This window comes from Sebastes umbrosus, chromosome 6 (genome assembly GCF_015220745.1).
Source record: "Sebastes umbrosus isolate fSebUmb1 chromosome 6, fSebUmb1.pri, whole genome shotgun sequence".
NCBI lineage: Eukaryota > Metazoa > Chordata > Actinopteri > Perciformes > Sebastidae > Sebastes > Sebastes umbrosus.
This window is the reverse complement of record NC_051274.1, coordinates 15635200-15654337: the sequence shown is the minus strand read 5'-3', so window position 1 is coordinate 15654337 and position 19138 is coordinate 15635200. Positions and strand designations below refer to the sequence as shown.

General features: G+C 41.2%; 2 protein-coding genes and 1 long non-coding RNA gene across 3 annotated transcripts; all 3 read right to left on the bottom strand.

The window, feature by feature from the left end:
* Nucleotides 1-2660: 2660 nt before the first annotated feature.
* mipb (major intrinsic protein of lens fiber b) lies at nt 2661-5692 on the bottom strand. The gene is made up of 4 exons (XM_037771641.1): nt 4897-5692; nt 4423-4587; nt 4258-4338; nt 2661-4166 (listed from the first exon to the last, which is right to left on the bottom strand). Exons 1-4 carry the CDS (start codon nt 5254-5256, stop codon nt 3981-3983), a joined length of 792 nt encoding a protein of 263 aa, XP_037627569.1. The 5' UTR covers nt 5257-5692; the 3' UTR covers nt 2661-3980.
* Nucleotides 5693-9234: 3542 nt separating this feature from the next.
* Nucleotides 9235-12752, bottom strand: LOC119489338 (aquaporin-4). The gene is made up of 5 exons (XM_037771644.1): nt 12530-12752; nt 11812-11973; nt 11513-11677; nt 10514-10594; nt 9235-9811 (listed from the first exon to the last, which is right to left on the bottom strand). Exons 1-5 carry the CDS (start codon nt 12740-12742, stop codon nt 9596-9598), a joined length of 837 nt encoding a protein of 278 aa, XP_037627572.1. The 5' UTR covers nt 12743-12752; the 3' UTR covers nt 9235-9595.
* Nucleotides 12753-14768: 2016 nt separating this feature from the next.
* On the bottom strand, nt 14769-17074 carry LOC119489340. Its single transcript, XR_005207153.1, has 3 exons — nt 17064-17074; nt 15987-15989; nt 14769-14941 (listed from the first exon to the last, which is right to left on the bottom strand). It is a non-coding gene; the product is annotated as an uncharacterized LOC119489340 (long non-coding RNA).
* Between the last annotated feature and the right edge of the window lie 2064 nt (nt 17075-19138).

Genomic DNA, 19138 nt, shown 5'->3' with positions numbered 1-19138 from the left:
TTTGTTACGTACTATACTACGACATTTTAATCACTTTTTTTGACATACTATACTATGACTTTTTTTTTACATGCTACATAATTACTTTTTTGTACTCTTTTTTTGACATGATGTATTATGACTTGTGAAATAGCTTTTTGTGGTAGATAACTGTTTGGAATAATGGAGGTCTGTGAGTTCAATCCATATGTGACACAGCGATTTTTGAGGGCTAACTTCAGATACAGAAGTCAAATACAAAAGGAAACACCACATCAGTGTATCTACAGATAGCTCAGTGTGGTAGATATCTGGTTAGAATACTGGAGGTTGTGGGTTCGATTCTTATGTGGCAAAGTCTGTTTTCAGTTCTAACTTCTAATGACGAAGTCGAATATACGAAGAGAACAGTTAGAAGTGCGTATGGCATTGGTGGCTTGGCTGCTAAGTTCCCAGTTCTGTGTGTGACAGAGCGGGTTTGATCCCCACCCTCACATCGATGCCCGGTGCCCGACAGTGGAGTGCGACGAGCGTCTCCTCCCAGGTTTTCAGAGAGATATAATTGGGGGGTTATGCAACAGAAAACAGAAATTTTAACAAAGTTGTTATGAAAGAATGTTATATATTGTATATAATTATACAAAGTATATAACCCTGACCTTAACCTGTATAATATATAACCCTAACCATAACCCTAACCTGTATAATACATAACCCTAACCCTGACCTGTATAATATATAACCCTAACCCTGACCTGTATAATATATAACCCTAACCCTAACCCTGACCTGTATAATACATAACCCTAACCCTGACCTGTATAATATATAACCCTAACCCTGACCTGTATAATATATAACCCTAACCCTAACCCTGACCTGTATAATATATAACCCTAACCCTGACCTGTATAATATATAACCCTAACCCTAACCCTGACCTGTATAATATATAACCCTAACCCTGACCATGACCTGTATGATATAAAACCCTGACCTGTATAATATATAACCCTAACCCTAACCCTGACCTGTATAATATATAACCCTAACCCTGACCATGACCTGTATGATATAAAACCATGACCTGTATGATATAAAACCCTGACCTGTATGATATAAAACCCTGACCTGTATAATATATAACCCAACCCTGACCTGTGTAATATATAATTTCTAATATATAATTTATATATTACTATGACATTTTTATGACTTCTTTCAACATACTTTATTATGACTTTTTTACCACTTTTTTGACACACTATACTATGATTTTTTTCGACATACTTTGACTTTTTTATCACTTTTTTCGACATACTTTTCGACCTATTACTTTTTTTTACCACTTTTTCCGATATACTATACTATGACTTTTTTCGAATTACTATACTATAACTTTTTATCACTTTTTTCTACATACTTTATTATCACTTTTTTATCACTTTTTTTGGACAAACTATAGTATGACTTTTTCGACATACTATGACTCATACTATGACTTTTTTATCACTTTTTTTGACATACTATATTATGACTTTTCTTTATCACTTTTCGCGACATTTTTTTCATGACATTTTCTTTACATACTATAATGTGACTGTTTTATGACTTTCTTTAATACATACTAGACGATGACTTTTTTATGACTGTACATTATGGGTTGTAGTCACTATCTGACTGTGGGCTACATTTCTTTCCCACCTGCCGATAAACTTAATTTAAAAGGCCAGCAATATTCTATAAGAGACCAAAATTGACAATTCATGATTCTGTCTCTCAACCCTTTCCGACTTTAACTGCCTGTCATTCAAGTCTTGAATGACGTTTAAAACAGTAAACAAACACATACAAACCTATCTAAAACTTTTTTTTAAACAGGAGTAAATATTGTGCTTGTTGGGGGCTTTTTTCAGCTGCTGAATTATTCATATTTGGTGCTTTTGCGATTTCCAGCAGCAGCACAGTGGGTGTAGAATTGATTCAAAATAAAATACAGTGCCCTGGTTCATCATAATAAAGGAGACACGTCACCCAGTCCAACATTGTGGCTCATTGATGTGTATTATGTATAGTATTTATACAACAATGGAGCTCTGTTGCTCAGATAATTAAGATATCAGGCTTTGGCTACACAGACAATACATGATAGCAGAATCAAATCATTGTTGTTTAATGTTTTCATGGGATTTGTTGACCATAAGAAAAATGTAGAATATCAGCAAACTTATTCTTTAACCATCTTTGTTTGGTCAGGGTTCTGGAGGAGGAGTCATGCTGTAGTTTATCAGCTGTTATGCAGAAGAACAGAAGACAGCAGAAGATAAATGAATATGTTTCTTATCAAACACAAATGATAGTCCGCCTTTGGGTGAACCCTATTTTACCCAAACAACCCCTCCCTTAACTACATTTCCCGACATACCTCAAACTAATGTGACCTATTACAGCATTGTTGTTCTTAAAGCACACTGTGAACTATGTATCTTTTATGATTCAATTTTGTCCAAAACTGATTAAGGTTCCCTCAACTAATTAAAATGTTAAATGTGAGAGACTGTCATGTGCTCTTTTCGCCCTCTCCTGGACAAAATCATTTATTGCAGCTGACATTTTCCTCCATGCCCAGCAACTTCACAAAATGCTAAATTTTAAGGAACAAAAATGACCCAAACCTTGTACCAAGTTTTTATGTTTATTATCATTGAAATGTTTATTGAAACGCCTTGTGCTCCCAGTAAGGATCAAATAATAAAAGGAGACTCAATGTAAAGCTTGCACAGCCGATCTGTAGTGAACAGACCTACTATCAAAGTCTGGGATACAACATTTCCTTTGGATTGCGCTGGTTCAGAACAAAAAAGCAGATGGTTTATGTAAAAATGAATATCATAGCAAATACCACAGTGAGGGGAGGAGAAATGATCATGTCTTAAAAATTGATGACAAAATGAACACAGTTAATGGTACGAAACAGGAGAGCGGTAATGGAAATAAAACAAAATAAAAAGTACTGTATCTGCAATCTTGATCTCACACACACATACACACATATACACACTCACTTGCAAACACACTCATACGCACAGGCAGGCGCACACACATGCACACGCTCACTCTCACGCACACACTTGCACACACACACACACACACACACACACACACATGCTGCAGAGGTATCCACGCACACACAAACACAAACCCACAGATAAAATGTAGTGATTGAAAATAGTGAAACCCTGGTAAAATCTAATGGTATCATACATCCACGTCTTGTGTCTGAAGTGCAGAAAACAAAATGAACCTAAAAAAAAAAACTAAAAATGGAGATAAATTCAGATGAATAATGAAAAGCATGCCCATCTTCACTGGTCTAACCCAACTTGAAACGACCACAAACCCAGCGTGTTGCCCTCTCTACCCTACCCAAACCCCAACCCCCACCCCTTTACTCCACCCTCACCTGCCCCATGCACTCTTACCCTTCTCATATCATACCCACATCCTCGCCTCAGCCTCACCCTCATCCTGCCCTCCGTCTCCCCCCCACCCCCCTTTCCAACACCTGCCTCCCCAAACCTCTCTGCTCAATTTTGGGGGTTTCCACGCTCCTCTGAGTCGCAGATGAAGGCCTTAGCTGAGAGGAGAAAAGCAGGCGGGCAGGGGGAGACGAGGCGGCTGGTGGTTCAGGCTCTGGTCACCATTTATCAAAAACACAATGTCCAGTTCAGAATACAGAGTGAGGACTGGGGGGTAGAGGAGTCTTGTTGTGTGTTGAGGTTGAAGGTTGTGAACCTGTTTTTTTTTTGTGTGTCGGTTTTTACAGTGGCACTGGAAAAAAAAAAATCGTATCATGTGTTAGTCTAGATGTGAGTATTTGGGTTAGTCTTGTGCGATGTTGTGTGAAGGCATGGGGGGGTAGTGGAGGTGGGGTTGGCGTATAGCTCAGGGCCTTGTCCCTCGTCCCTCGGCCCCAGTCGGAGAAGGGGGCAGGGGCAGGTTTATAGGGCTTGCGTCTTGAGCTCGATGGGCTCCCCGCGGGTGTCCTGCTGGGTCTCGCTCTCTGGGGGCCGGCTGCCCTTCAGTGTGGCCAGGCGCTCAGACAGACCTCTCATGCGTGGGAACAGCATGAAATCGTACAGAAGGGCACCCATTGCACCTCCTATCATAGGCCCGACCCAGTACACCTGCGAGCGGCAAACATCAGTTAACACAGTATGTTCAGTCATCTATCATTCCTGCTCAGATTGATATCTTCAGTGTGACTGCAAGTCTTACCCAGTGGTTGATGAAGTTCCTGAAGAGCACAGCAGGGGCAAAGGACCTGGCAGGGTTCATTCCAGCACCGGTGTAGTACATCTAAAAACACAAGACACTTGTTACTGCATTGTGTTTTTTAAAATATTTAATTCATTTTTTATCTATGTTTCCATTGTGTCTCACCCCCATGAGATGTCCAATGGTGACGGAGAAGCCGATGGATAGAGCAGCAGATCCCATGCGTCCGTTTCTCCTCTCATCAGTCACGGCGAAGATGCACACCACGAGCTGCATGGTGAGGAAAACCTCCACAGTGGTGCCCATTCCCAGACTGATGCCCGGCTGCAGCTGGAGATACACAGGTGGATGAAAACATATATGCATAAGTCAAAATCCCAGAGCTGGATTGAACATGTAGTGCTGAATTTCTCTTTTTGTTTTAGAAAAATTATGAACTACTGGAAATAATTATATGCACAGCAATTTTTTTTGGTATTTTAAACAATGGTTTAAATACATGGCTTTACTGATCTGAATCTGAAATGATAGCAAATTCCTAAACTCTAAAATCTATGCCATGTATCCCATGGATGAAATCAACCTACCCAAAGAACATTGCTTCACTTGTTTTCTGAAACATCCATGTTGGGTCCTTACCATGTTCATCGCCATGTTGCCTCTCATGTTGCCGGGCGTGACCCCGTACAGCACAGCAGCCCCAGCTACAGCACCCAGGCACTGGGCGGCCATGTAGAAAATGGCGCGGAAAAGAGACATCTGTGAGCCGACAAGGTAGGCGAAGGTGACGGCAGGGTTAATGTGGCCGCCGCTGATGTGGCCGATGGACTGGATGAGAGTGGCAGCTGCCAGCCCGAAGCACAGGGCCACATGAAGGACATGATGAGGCCCGGTGGTCCAGCGCAGGGCGGCGCCCATGCCGAAAAATACAAAGAACATGGTCCCGAAGAACTCTGCGAAGACCGCTCGCCAAAAATTCATGGACCGGAACTCCCACATGGTGACTGTTCACTTGAGGCTCTCCACCAGATGAAGAAGATTCTTTAAAAATAAATCTAGTAAAGGTAAATGAGTACCTTTTCAGTCCTCTTCAAACGCCAAAAATAACAAAAAAAGGATCTCCCTTTTGTAGTCAGCTAACTCGGCTGACCAAAAGAGTCAGACGAAACAGGATTTTCAGAACGTCAACAGATGAATCCACCCAACGGATCTTTACCAAGCCGTGAACTGGGTTGGTAAAGTCAAATCAGCTGCCACCTCTGTCCACCTGTCGCAAAGACATAGGTGTGAGATAATGTGGGAATGTGCGTGGAGATCTCAGGTGGGATGAGTTGTCAAGAGGAGGTGGGCATCAATGCTAATGGGGTGTTTCTAAAGAAGAGACGGGGATAGACAGAGTGTCCGGTGGACCTTTTAGCCTCTCTGACGGAGGGGAGAGGGCCAGACAGGGGCTTTATAATACCCCCCCAGGGGCCCCAGGTGACGCCATAATCCCCCTGTAGGGCCAAGGGCGGGGGGCGGCAGTGCTGGACATCCTAAATCAAACAAACTTAACCCCTCTGTCGCCCCCCTATAATAGAAACAGGCCAAAAGAGAGGCAGTGTATCCAAGAGGAGAAACATGAAGCGACAATGAGTGGAAATCCATGAAAAACATTCAGTGTGAGGTAGAGAGATTTTGAATAAAGAGACAACAGTAAGTTTTATATCTTATATTCAGGGTGGAGGGGAGGGGGGGAACTAGGAGGAACAGCCACGGCGAAGAGCAGCCGAGAGCCGAGAGGAGAAAGTTTTCTTTGGGGCGTATGTCATCTGTTGACATATCATAACTGTCATAATCAGGGGACGCAAATGCTGATGGACAAGGACAGAAAACACAAACATGCACGCACACACACACACACACACATACACACACACACATAGACATATACACACATGCAGATAATACAGTTGGGGCCCCGGACGGAAGTGCCCAAAGCTAACAGCGCTGAACTGACCCATACACTGAAATGCCTGACCCTGTGAAACCATTGTCTGTGGGCTACGTATGGAGAGAGACAAGACAAAAATACATATCAAACCAAAGCACAGATGTAGTATTGTCTTAAATTTGCAATGTTAAAGTTGTCGACAACATTTATGCTTCTGTTTATTGTTCTGGAGACTATCACACCACCAAGCACTGTCTTTAAGAAGAGATAAAGTGGCAGCAGTCAGTGCAGAGGCCTGTGATTATGAAGACCTGAACTTGACATTGCCTCAGAGCTCAGAGCTGTCACTGGCACTGCTCCGCACCCGACGGCAATGTAGTGGAGACACCAGAAGGTGAAGGAGAAACACACATCCACAAGCAACGAACCAACAATAATTCACATAACACAGCGGATTGTGTCTTCTGTTGTAACTGGGGCTTCTAGGAGGTGCTCGGCAGAGGTTTGCATTATGTGGGAGTGTGTGTGTGTTGCAGGACGACGTACGACCAAAAGCCATGAAAGTTCTGTGTGTGTGTGTGTATGTGTGTGTGGAGCTGGGGTAAAGGGAGAGGTGCAGTAGGGCAGCAGGGATGTGTGGGGGGACGTTGGGGTTACTGAGCAGCACCGGGGGCATCGCGCTGACCAGTCGAGAGTCATCACTGTTGGGGGGGGGGGATGAGGGGAGTGAGAGGGGTGAGGGAGGGTAGATGAATGCAGAATGCTGAGCTTGCCGTTTTGACTCTCTTTTATACATGTTAGAAAGAACACACACAATGCAAAATGCTGGCGGCACTGTGGCAGTTATAGCTATTGTGCACGTTGTGTGTGTGTGTAAATAGTTTGTGTGTGTGTGTATTCAAATGACATTGCTATAGCACTACTGATTTGATAACATGGTTTTATTTTAGATTTGCAGTCAAATCCAGATAATACAGTGTACAGTATGTTTTACCTTAAATTGTTCATATTAATACATAATAAATATTATATTATATATATATATATTTTTTTTTAGTTCATCCAAATTATAAAAAAATACATATTTCCTCACTTACCACTAGTGATGTAGAGACGAATATCATAAAATGTAGCCAAATTAAACCCAATATATCTGTACGACTAAATACCACAAGAAGTTATTGACAACATTTGTGCTTTTTTGTAATTTGGATGAACTGACCCTTTAAATTACATTATAAACATATTTTAAGACGAGACAAACATGGCAACTGATACCACACACACACACACACACACGCACACGCACACGCACACACACACACACACACACACGCAGATTGTATCAATTTCATAATACAAAGCTTATTTCCACTAAAGGTGTTCTTTCTTTAGAGCCATTACAGAGGTATGAAGGTCCATTTAATTGTGAATAGGAGCCCATAAGAGAAGAGACGGACGCTATCAGGCATCGGGCACAGACATGAGAGACATGTTGGACTGATTGAGAGCATCATTGAACCCACAATGCAGGCCAAGGATCTCTTTAGCATTTCAAAGCGTTCACAGACGTGGGATGAAACTGAAAATGGCAAACACAAGGGTGTTTTACAGCAGGATTTCAATTAGTATCTATTATACATTTTAATGATGTGCAAATTTGAAAGTGACAACACTGAGTCTCATAATACTGGCTACACTTATGCATACACTAATGACAGCCAACTGGGACCTCAAAGGTCACATTCATCCCCCTTTAATGCAGCTTTCTCTCCACATGTGCAATAAAAAGCAGCAGGGAAAGACTAATTTTAGCCAGAATGCAGCCTACACAATGCGTTGATAATGTTTCATTGGAAGGACATTGAATGGATAACACACTGAAATGTGCTTCCCTTTGTTAGATTATTTATTGTCACCTGAGCAACAGTGAGTTTTATATTTGCAGTGGTCTCCTGAAAATAAAACAAACATTGGACACCTGCAGATACCTGATGCTTCAAGAAAATACAGTCCTATTTCAAAAATCCCAAATCACCCCAAATTATTAAAATTTTAAAAGCAACACTGTGTAACTTTGAAAGAAAACAATTGAATATATAAGCAAGAAAACATATCATTACCCAACTAAATATCATTCAGGATTTAGGGAGTCTGGTAATAATATGATGGTTAATGTTAGCTAATGTTGGCAAATATTATTATTAAACTGATATTGCAACATGTTCTCATCCCTACTCTTTTCTACTTGTGCTACACTTCATATTAGCATTTACCATCATCCCTTAAATGTCAATTGTGGCTACAGTGACTGTTCAGCAAAAGTATAATTTGAAACCATTTGGGTTTATTACCTTAAAGGGACTGTTTGTAACTTCTTACAGGGAAAAATCAATCTGGGTCGGTGTCGCATGCGCGCTCGCGTATGGCTACGCTGTTCAGACAAGACTCCAACACAAACTACACGGAAGCACCAAAACCGCAAAGTTGTATCTAGTGAAGCCCGTCTTGCAAAACAGTGTTGGCTGCGGTCGGAGGACGCGGGGGAGACTGTAGCTTTGGTCTCCAGGGCCGGAATCTCTGCTGTACTCTGCTCCTCTGCCTTCACTCACACAACGCGCTCGTTCTCGCTATTTCGCTCCACTCTCACGTGCATGCGCGCACACTACACACTGCAGAAGACTTCGTAGCTCTGAGAATATCTAGTGAATGTACTGTTGACGTTTGTACAGAAATAAATGCTGCAGGTCCTCCAGACCAACAGAGGTATCCCGTGTCTTGTGAAGTGACGGGGCTCCGCAGCAAGAAACGTTATCGTCTCCGACCAAAGCTCCGGTGTCTCCCCTGTTCCTTATGACCGCGGTCGGGAGGCTAAGGCAGGAAAAGCCAACACTAGGATCAGCATTCATGGAGAGACATTCGTCTGGTCAGCTAACATTACTGCCAAGCAGGTAAAAATATAGAGTGATAATGTGATTTTAGCTGACGTGTGTCGCCTCACTGTTTTGAGCGATGCTCGTTCATGTCTATGTAGAGCGAGCACAAGCGCGAGCCCGACGCTGACTTTCATTGACTTAACGGCTACAGGTGTCGCTGTTAACAAGCAATTCTGATTCTTACAAACAGTCCCTTTAAGTTACGGGTCACTGGAGGTGGGAAGTAACAAACTATGTTTACCCACGTTTTCAGGTGCTTGTACGTATTTGGAGTATTTTAATTTTTTTGCTACCTTCTGCATCTCCTCCACCATGTTCCATAAGGAAATATTGTACTTCTTTTACTCAACCACATTTATCATTAAGAATACATGACTGATGAAATGCACACCATGCATCTTCATGAGAATCACTGTAATATTGCAGAGTGTATGTGTGTTTCTATGTGTTTTTTCCTCAGTGTGAGTCCTCAGTTGTTTTCTGGTTTGTTGGCCTGCTTGGCTCTCATAGCGTTCTGTGTGACTGTGGACAGAGATGATCCCGTCATGCTGGTCGTCTCCACAATCTCGATGTCCCTACAGGTCAGACATGCCACCAGCTTCTGGCGAGAGGCGCTGCGTGCAAAAAAGAACTCATGGGACACTCCAGCAAGTATAGCACCGATCACTGGTCCGATCCAATAAATCTGGTGATGGGAAAAAGAGAATGAGATTTAAGAAATGTGTAGAGACAAAGTCATTAAAAAGTCATAGTATAGTGTCAAAAATAAAGTGAAAGTATAGTATGCCATACAAATATCATAAAAAAAGTAAAAGTATAGTATGTCATAACATTTTAAAAATAAATTCATGGTACAGAATGTCATTTTAAAAAAGTCATAAAAGTTCATAGTATAGCATGTCATAAAAAATATGATAAAAAGGTCTGAGTATATTATGCCATGAAAAATGTAAAAAAATAAAGTAATAGTATAGTACGTCATAAAAATGGAATTTAAAATAGAATAGAATAGTATGCCATAAAAGATGTTAAAAAAAAGGTCATAGTATAGTTTGTCACAAAAATATCTTTAAAAATGCATGTCATAAAAAGGTCAACGTATAGTATGCCATAAAAAATGCAGGTCGAAAAAAAAAAAAAAAAACTACCATAAATGACAGACCGCACAATTGCCAATAGCTGTGAAGAGGTAATTTGGCATGCGGATGAGAAGGCACTTCAACATTTCCAAAAAACTCTCTTGCACACTTATTGCTAGTGTGCCATTGGTTAAGCTACCATGTGCCAATGGTGGCATGCGTGCCAAAGGTTGCCTAACCATTGACTATAATTGGACAAAAATAATAAAACAGCTGGACAAGTGTTTCCATGGAGACAAATCTCTCACCCAGTGGTTTTCCCAGAAGCCTGTGATGATGGCTGGACCCAGAGAACGTGCAGGGTTCATACTAGCACCGGAGAACCGCGCCTGACAGAAAAACAACACACACACACACACACACACACACACACACAAATTAAGTAAAGAACAAGCACTAATTTTCTGTTTCTTTTAACTTTAATTTCTATTGCAGATTTCAGATCTGGAGACAACACACACACACGTTGAACAAACAATTGTCAAGGGATACTCAGACATTTATATAGACCGACTTTTCCAGTTATTTCATATTTAAACTGTTATTTTTTGGCATCATGTTTCATGTAAACGATCCACCTTTCCAAATTCCTGTAAAAGAAATATTTAATTTAACTTTCAACAGGAAGGTAAATTTTCCATTGAATAAATTTCCCGAACATTTCTTTCTCTTGTTATAGCTTTTTTTCTGGCTATAAGCAGATATTTTTGCAGGGTCTCTTTCTCTTCATTGTATAGCCTCCTCGATGTTATATGGGTACATCACAGCATGGTAAATATCCCATAATGTCTCTTATGGTTGCATTTACATTGTCTTATCCCTGAAAGGCTTAATTTAGTGCAACTCCAGAGAACTACACAGCCTCCAACATGGTTGCTGGGCAGATAGCTGTCTGCTTTTGAAGAACCCTTTGAGATAGTGGCGGTAGACCATATATGTACATATTTGGTACCATTCTTCATCTAAAGTTTAAATATTTAGTTCTGATTCACATTACTTTTCTTATGTACAGCGTTGTGCAATTTTTCCCGTGTTAAATATCCACATATTTTTTCAACCTTTTGTAGGATACCAGTGGAAATACCCTGAACAAACTGCCATACAGCCATCATCATGGGTCCAATTTACTTGAGCTGCATGTATTTGGATTGTGAGATAAAACCAGTTGTGGAATCATTTCAGAACTTATACAAATTATGAGTTGAGTAAATGTGCAACTAATCATTCTGCCTGAAAGCTCCTCTTACCCCTATTAGCACTCCAGCAGTGTGTGCTAATCCAATGGCCAGGTTTCCTGGTTCTGGGCTTTCCCTCCGTCGCTGATCCTCCACTGAGAAAACCGTGAAGACCATCTGGAAGGTGCACAAAACCTCGATGCCCAGAGCCTGAGCTGCATTCAGCTCTATAGGAATCTGAGTGAAGTAAAACAGCAGTAAGGAGAGAGGAAGAGGAGCAGTAAAAGTAGCCCAAAACGCAAGAATATTCTGAAAAGATGTAATGTCTCTCAAGATTTAATAGGTAACCCGCTAATATTCTGAGGACTGACCTTGTTGACGAAGTGTTCTGCAGTGGTTTTGACTGGCAGAGCCAGGTAGAGGGCCCCGGCTCCTAAACAGGCCCCCAAACACTGAGCAGCCATATAAACGACGGCCCTGAGAACTTCCAGCTTCCGAGTGGCCAACAGAGCCAGAGTCAGAGCAGGGTTCACCTGATCACAGAGCACAAACACACGCTTACGTACAAACAATCTCACAAATATTGATTTACAATTAAATAATATGGAAACTCAACGACTGCCAGTGATGGAAAGTGTATATTTACTCATGTACTTGTACTTTACTTGAGTATGTAAAAGTAAAAGTAAAGTAAAGTATTACTTTAATATTTGATAGTTTAAAGGTACAGTGTGTCGGATTTGGCGACATCTAAGTGGTGTGGTTGCAGATTGCAACCAACTGAGTCCCCCTCCTCTCACTCCTCCCTTTCCAAGACTGCGGTAACGTGAGCCGCCGAGTGTAAAACCATGGTAACGCCGTTCGCCTCGCTCAGAGGCCATCCTTACCATAATAACACTACTTTAGGAGCAACAGAAGTCAGAGAGCGGCTTGCGGTACCACGCTTTTGCACTCTACAGCTCACGTTACCACAGTTTCACAAGCATGTCAGAGAACTACGGTGGCCTTCAGGTAACTTAAAATCGGAAAGATCAATCAGAGAAAGAAAAACACAATTTTAAAATGACTGTGTGACTATAAGACATTCACCTGTGCCCCGCTTATTTCTCCAAAACAGTGTCCCAGTGCAATGATCGACACACCCACTGCCACCGCTGGGTACAGGGGTCCCACGGAGGCCTCTCCGGGGCCTGGCACAGAGGCACCCAACACAGCGCTCACTAAGACCAGGGTGCCAAGCAGCTCTGCAAGAATAGCGCGCCAGAACTGCCGACTACGTATCTCCTCGAAGAAAGGGGACATAAACAAAGGTGGCCTATATTTAGTTCACCAAACACCTTTTTTCAAACCTTAACAAGTGCTGATCAAAAACATATTGAACATATTGATATAGTCACATATGCATGCTACATGCTGACGATTATGCTTATAAATCCATTTCTTATGACAGTCCTTCTACTGCAACCATGTCTCTACTGCTATCAAAAGCTGTAAGAAAGGTCAAAGATGACACAAGTGGTGTTAAAAACACAACACAGACATAGACAACACTTATTCCAGAAGAACCATTAACACTGAAACACACTCTCTCAATAAAAGTGAATACAAAATGCATCAGTTGACCCAAAATTATAACACTTCATAACCATCTGGCCTATAACAAAGTGCCGCTTTTGCTGGAACACAAGCACTTTTTGGTGACAGCAATGTTGGTTAAATTAGCTATTTTTCTGATTCAAATCATGAGGAATTCTAACAAAAAGGAAAATATATATATAAAATGCTTACCTCGCGCCACGTCATTTCAAACTATGTTTTTTTCCTCTGAATGTCCGTACGTCCGTCCGTCTGTGTGCAGCCGTCTGAGGGTTTCAGGGTCTCTGCGACGTCCCTCATTAACTTGTAGAGTCCTTTGATGGGAGCAGCCTCCCTCCTCTCAGTCTCACTCTCTCTCTCCTCACCCTCTCCTTACCCCACACCTCAGGCCCTATCAAGTCTTCCTGTGCACAAACACTAGTCAGTGCAAACCCTTAAAACAACGTCTCTCCAAGGTTGCATATATAACATCCTGACCCTCCCAATCTTCCCCCAACACATTCAACCGACCTTGAGCAATTTAACACATCTTCAGGAAACTACAAAGAGCCGTTCACTTATCTTCAAACTGAAGTGATTGGGGCCTCTTCAGAGGGTGCAGTGGGGACATAAAATGATATAACCAGTTATGGAAAAGGACTGAAATCACAATTTTAAGTGCTGCTACAAAAAGTGGGTCATTTAAAGTTGAGGTTGAATGCCAGTTAGTTGCGTTGGTCAGCTTCAAATGTTGTCTGTCAGTTAGTGTTTATACACAAAAATATCCAAAAATGTATTTACAGAGATATATTATATGGAATAGTCTTGAGTATCATATCCAAACATTATTTTGTCTACTTATATTTTCCCCCAGTGTTGCTGCTATACACCATAAAGAATGAAAGACCTTAAAGTACAAGTCTAGTGATATTCTGTTTTTCTTCTTGTCCACAAATCCCATAAAAAGACCAAAGTAACCAGTAAGTATTGTCTGTGTATACAAAGCCTATATCTTTATTCCTCTGTGCTATAGAGCGCCATTGTGTCCAAAAACTATTAAAACCAGATCAACTGTTGCACTGGGTGACATGTTCCTTCATTACCATAAACATGGGCACTGTGCTTTATTTTGAGTCAATCCCATATACACCGTCCTGCTGCTGTAAATAATCACTAGAGCAACAAATGTGTACAAATCCACAGCTTTTCCCAACATATGTTCAATTTACTCCATTTTGAGTAATGGTTGCTAAAAACTACAGAACCCAGCTTGATTACTAACTATATTTAAATCATCCTCAGCTGCACTTTGTGTTTAGTGATAATTAGTAAGCAAATATTAACATTCTAAAACTAAGATGGTAAACTTTATACCTGCTGAACATTAGCATGTTGGCATTGTCATTGTGTGAGCATATTAGCACTTAGCTCGCCGTAGTGCAGCCTCACAGAGCTACAAGCATGGCTCAGCCGATTAGACTGTTGTCAGGCTATTAAATAGGCGTTATCAGTCATTATAAGCCAAATAGATGTGGGTCAATACAATACACAGGGTTTTCACGCAGAAGACTGGAGTTCGCATCCCATGTGTAACCAACAATGTGTAGTTGTCTTTGTGTTTGTAGTTATTTTTACTCAAAACATGATGTTTTCCCCTAAACTTAACTAGGTGTTTTTTTTTGCCTAAACCTAAAGAAGTTGTAGTTTTGTTGCCTACAGTAAACCTAACAAAGCCTTTTTTTTGTGTTCAAAACGTGACGTTTCATTCAGTTTTACAACATGTTAGAACGTGTTACTTTTAAAGTTTCACTTTCACTTTTACAATGCAGCAGGCATAGTAGGCCCCTAATGACCCACATCTATGGTGGTTAAAGTGACGGATAACACCTATTTCATGGCCTGATAACGGTCGAATCGGGTGCATGGCTGTATAAACTCTTGTTAAATATGTATTTCTTTAGTAGAAATCTATCTGTTTGAGGGTGATAGACTTTGTGAATTTGATGACAATACAAGAATATAAACAGCCTTATCCTTTAAAGGTGCAGTGTGTAGGATGTGACGGCATCTAGTGGTGAGGTTGTAGATTGCAATCAACTTAATCTCCAGTGTGCCAAGTGTGTAGGAGAACTACTGTGGCCAACGCAAAAACGCGAAATTGCGAATGGCCCTATCTAGAGCCAGTGTTTGGTTTGTCCGTTCTGGGCTATAGCCGCCTCCGTGAAGAGGATCAGAGGCCCGTACTACGAAGCGAATTCAACATACCCAGGGTATCTCCTTGTTATCTGGCTTAACTTACCCTAACTAACAAGATCCCGCAAAGTGGTCCTACGACGGTGGTTATCAACACGGTAAATCATCCCAGGGTTTCTCAATCTGGCCATGAGCGCGTTCCAATAAAAGGGGCGGTGTTTGCAGCATATGACCAATCACAAACAAGGACAAGTCTACCGTCAGCAGACTGGCACATTTTTACAAACTATAGGTCAATATGAGACAAACACGAAGAAGTTAAACACATAATCCAGGCTAAAAGTAACACAGTTGAAGCTGCCAGGAAGGACAGCTGGAAAAAGAAAAAAATTACTGATGTATGAATGCGGAAATTAACAGATTTATTAATTTAACGGAATACTCAAATGTCAGAGATACTGTAGTTATCTAGAAGGGGCAGTGATATATAAATATCTTTCAGATTATAATGGATGAATAGAGTACATTTCATTACACCCTTTGACCACAATGTGGCATGTATGACTATTTCATCCTTCTTTCAGCTGCATCCCCATCTCCGGCGGAGTGAAACGGACTTGAGAGCAAGTAAAAAAATAAATATAAAATCATAATTCAAAGCGATAAGCAGTCACAGCATACAGCCAGCTGTCCTTTCTGCATTTGTCTGTTTAAACTGTGTTGTTTTAAGCCTGGATTATGACTGTAACTTCTTTGTATTTGTGTAATATTATCATACAATCTGCTCACCGAGCTCTGATTGGTCAGTAGGCGGTGCTTTTATATGAGTTGATCTCTTATCTGGAACATAACCTGGTTAGCTGTTCAGCATAAGTTACCATGGTCATCTGCCTCGGTAAGAAGTGAACCACCGTCGTAGGAGTGAAAACCCAGCATTAACCCTGAAGTGACCTCCCGAACCCCAAACCCTGCTTCGTAGTACAGACCTCTGTTCCCTATGTAGATATAAACGACTTATTCTAAGATAACAAAAACACGACATTTCTTATTTTCAGGTGATTATACACTAAAGAAAACATAATTATTAATATCATATTCAATCAAAATAGCACCCCCTAGCTACCACAAACTATTCCTTTAACAACACGACATACATGTATAAACATACAAGAGTGTAACATTCACATAACAGTGTTTGTAGCTCGCCCTGTTGTCTCTTGCGTTGGCGTGTCCTTAGCACCTGGCACCCATTACTGCTGCTCAGCCTGATTTTCATATCAATTATAGGAGAAAGGGACCATTAGTGAGCAGAGACGACCAGAGCAACAAGAACGAACCACATCCTCTGCTTTGAAATTATCTATTGGGGTCATACATTGATGCAATTCAGCATCAGAAAAAGACTCTTCCTTGTACGTTTTATCTACTGTTTTTCCAAAAGGTCTAGATTGAAATGAGATGAACAGACTGTCCATGTTAAACTGCAGAAAAAATAGCAGTTATAGTACAACCATGTGTAACTGTTAGGTTGACACTAAACCTAGAAATCTCAAATATGACGTCCTCCCACCCTCTTTTTTCTCCCCCCTTCCATAAACTACTTGTGAGGCTCCGATCACCATGGGGACAAACTCTTTCATGATGCTGTTGCCATAGAGCCTATTGTGATGCTGCATCTGTGCAGGCTTTTCATTTTCACTCTTTGACATCAAACAAAAACACACATACACGCCTTTTTAGCCAAACAGACAGAATTCCTCTGTTAAACTAAATACAGAGAATATTCATAGCGATAGCGCAACAAATCACACCTGAATATTGTAAATGTGTTACTACATTTTTTTTTTTCATTTACTGATGTTTGTGTGTTTTAGGAGCAGAATAGAGGCAGCTGACATGATGTGGAGGTGTTTGGAGTCAGAACTGATTCTCCGATCTGATCAGGCGGCCGTCGATCTGGCAGACAGAGTCCAGAATGAACTGGTTGGTTGGTGGAGGAGGGGGGTTGGGAGGGGTGAGGGTGCTGGCGTGCCCCATTATGCCGCGGATTACCCCCTCCTCTCCACGGCAACTGTTAAACTCTTATCCCCCCTTTTGTGGGGCTAAGCCCAACTGTGTGGAGCGGGGCGGGCTGGGGGCACACTGGAACCCGCTGGCGTGGGGAGTTTTCAGCCCCCTCCGCCCACAGTGCTGACACTGACACAATTTCACACACAAATATACACACACACTCACACAAAGTGCCAGCTAGGGGATTTGAGAGAGTGATAGAGTGCAAAAGAGAGAGGCATTAAAAGATAGCACACACATTTTATATATCCATCCGTGTATTCCTTTGTTTTGTTTTTCGATGCTTCGTAGATGTAAGTGTTAGAATACAAGTGTGTGTGAATGTGTTGTACTTGAGTCTCTACCACTGTAGAGCAGCTGGGAGTGATGGCAGGACATTCCCAGCAGCATGTGCCTCAGACAGGAACTCTCCACGGAGCTGCGGAGCCCCGCCCAAACACTTCAGCATATTTCCACCATGTTTTAAGGGCTCACCTCTCACTCTTAAATGTGACATATTGCAGTTGTGATATACAGTGAGTTTTAGTAGAGGTATGAGGTTAACAGGTGGCGTGTAAGGGTGTGTGTGACTATTTGGAAAATGTTCATCTGTCAATAAATCCAGAGGAGATTTAACAGTGTCGTCGTCTTTTCAGGTATGCTGTTCTATTTATTGCAATTACACAATTATTAATATTATCACCACTCTATTATTTTATAAATACTAGTGTTTCAGTAAATGGTACCATTACTCCACTTGAACATAATGTTGGCAGTTCTCAAACATATCCATACCCAGGGCTGCATTATTGAATAATATTATTTGCTCAATTGTTTGTTTAGTTTGTATAATTCCCAAAAAAATAGTTAAAGATGCTCAACACAATTTCTCATTGATGTGTTCAAATGACTTGTATTGTCCGACCAACAGTCCAAAATCAAAAAAAAATGTAATTCGCTATTATACTGCATATGACAAACACAAGATGCAAATTCTGACATAGAAGCTGGAACCGGGTCATGTTTGGCAATTTTGCTTGGAAAAGGACTTACAGGAACAGTGTGTAGGATTTTGCGGCATCTAGTGGTGTGGTTGCAGATCGCAACCATCCGAGTAACCCTCTTCTCACTCCTCCCTTTACAAAACCGTATCGCCTAGCTCAGAGGTCATCCTTACCATGATAACACTACTTTAGGAGCAACGGAAGTCAGACGACGGCTGGCGGCTCACGTTACCGCAGTTTCACAAGTGTCAGAGAACTACGGTGGCCTTCAGGTCCCTATGTAGATATGAGGGGCTCATTCTAAGCTAACGAAAACACGATTCTTAGTTTCAGGTGATTATACACTAATGAAAACATAGGTATGAATATTATATTCTATTTCTGATAATAGATCCCCGAAATGTTACACTGTTCCTTTAATTTTTAACTGATCAATCAACTAATCTTTGCAGCTCTCCGTACCATACTGAATATGGTCAAAGTGCAATAGTTGTATAACTAAGCTGTAAAATGCTGTAGCTTTAACCATTGTACACAATATTAAACAACCTCATTCATACAAATCATTTATGCCAAACCTCGCAATGGCACTAGGGCTGCTCCTGATAAGAGTTTATAAGCCATGTGCAATATATCCATCTATTTCTCTAATCCTGTTCAGTCAGGAGGGACTGAAGCCTATCCCAGCATGCACTAGGCCCAAACAGGTCTCAGTTCTATCACACACACAGATAAATATGGAATATGGGTAATTTACAGTCACCAAATGACATAAATTACATGTCTTTGGACTGTAGGAGGAAACAGGAACACGAGGGAAACCCCGCAAATTTAAGAGAAAAATGGAGAATGCGCACAGAAAACATTCAGGTATAAG

Bases quoted from the DNA above. Each gene is read 5' to 3' on its own strand.
- mipb (XM_037771641.1), bottom strand. From the start codon at position 5,256: ATGTGGGAGTTCCGGTCCATGAATTTTTGGCGAGCGGTCTTCGCAGAG. The intron at 4,339-4,422 runs GTGAGACACAAT...TTGTGTTTTTAG, and splicing joins CCATTGGACATCTCATGGGG to ATGTACTACACCGGTGCTGG. The intron at 4,167-4,257 runs GTAAGACTTGCA...TGCCGCTCGCAG, and splicing joins GGAACTTCATCAACCACTGG to GTGTACTGGGTCGGGCCTAT.
- LOC119489338 (XM_037771644.1), bottom strand. From the start codon at position 12,742: ATGTCCCCTTTCTTCGAGGAGATACGTAGTCGGCAGTTCTGGCGCGCT. The intron at 10,595-11,512 runs GTAAGAGGAGCT...TTTTTCTGTCAG, and splicing joins CTGCTGGAGTGCTAATAGGG to GCGCGGTTCTCCGGTGCTAG. The intron at 9,812-10,513 runs GTGAGAGATTTG...TCCCATCACCAG, and splicing joins GCTTCTGGGAAAACCACTGG to ATTTATTGGATCGGACCAGT.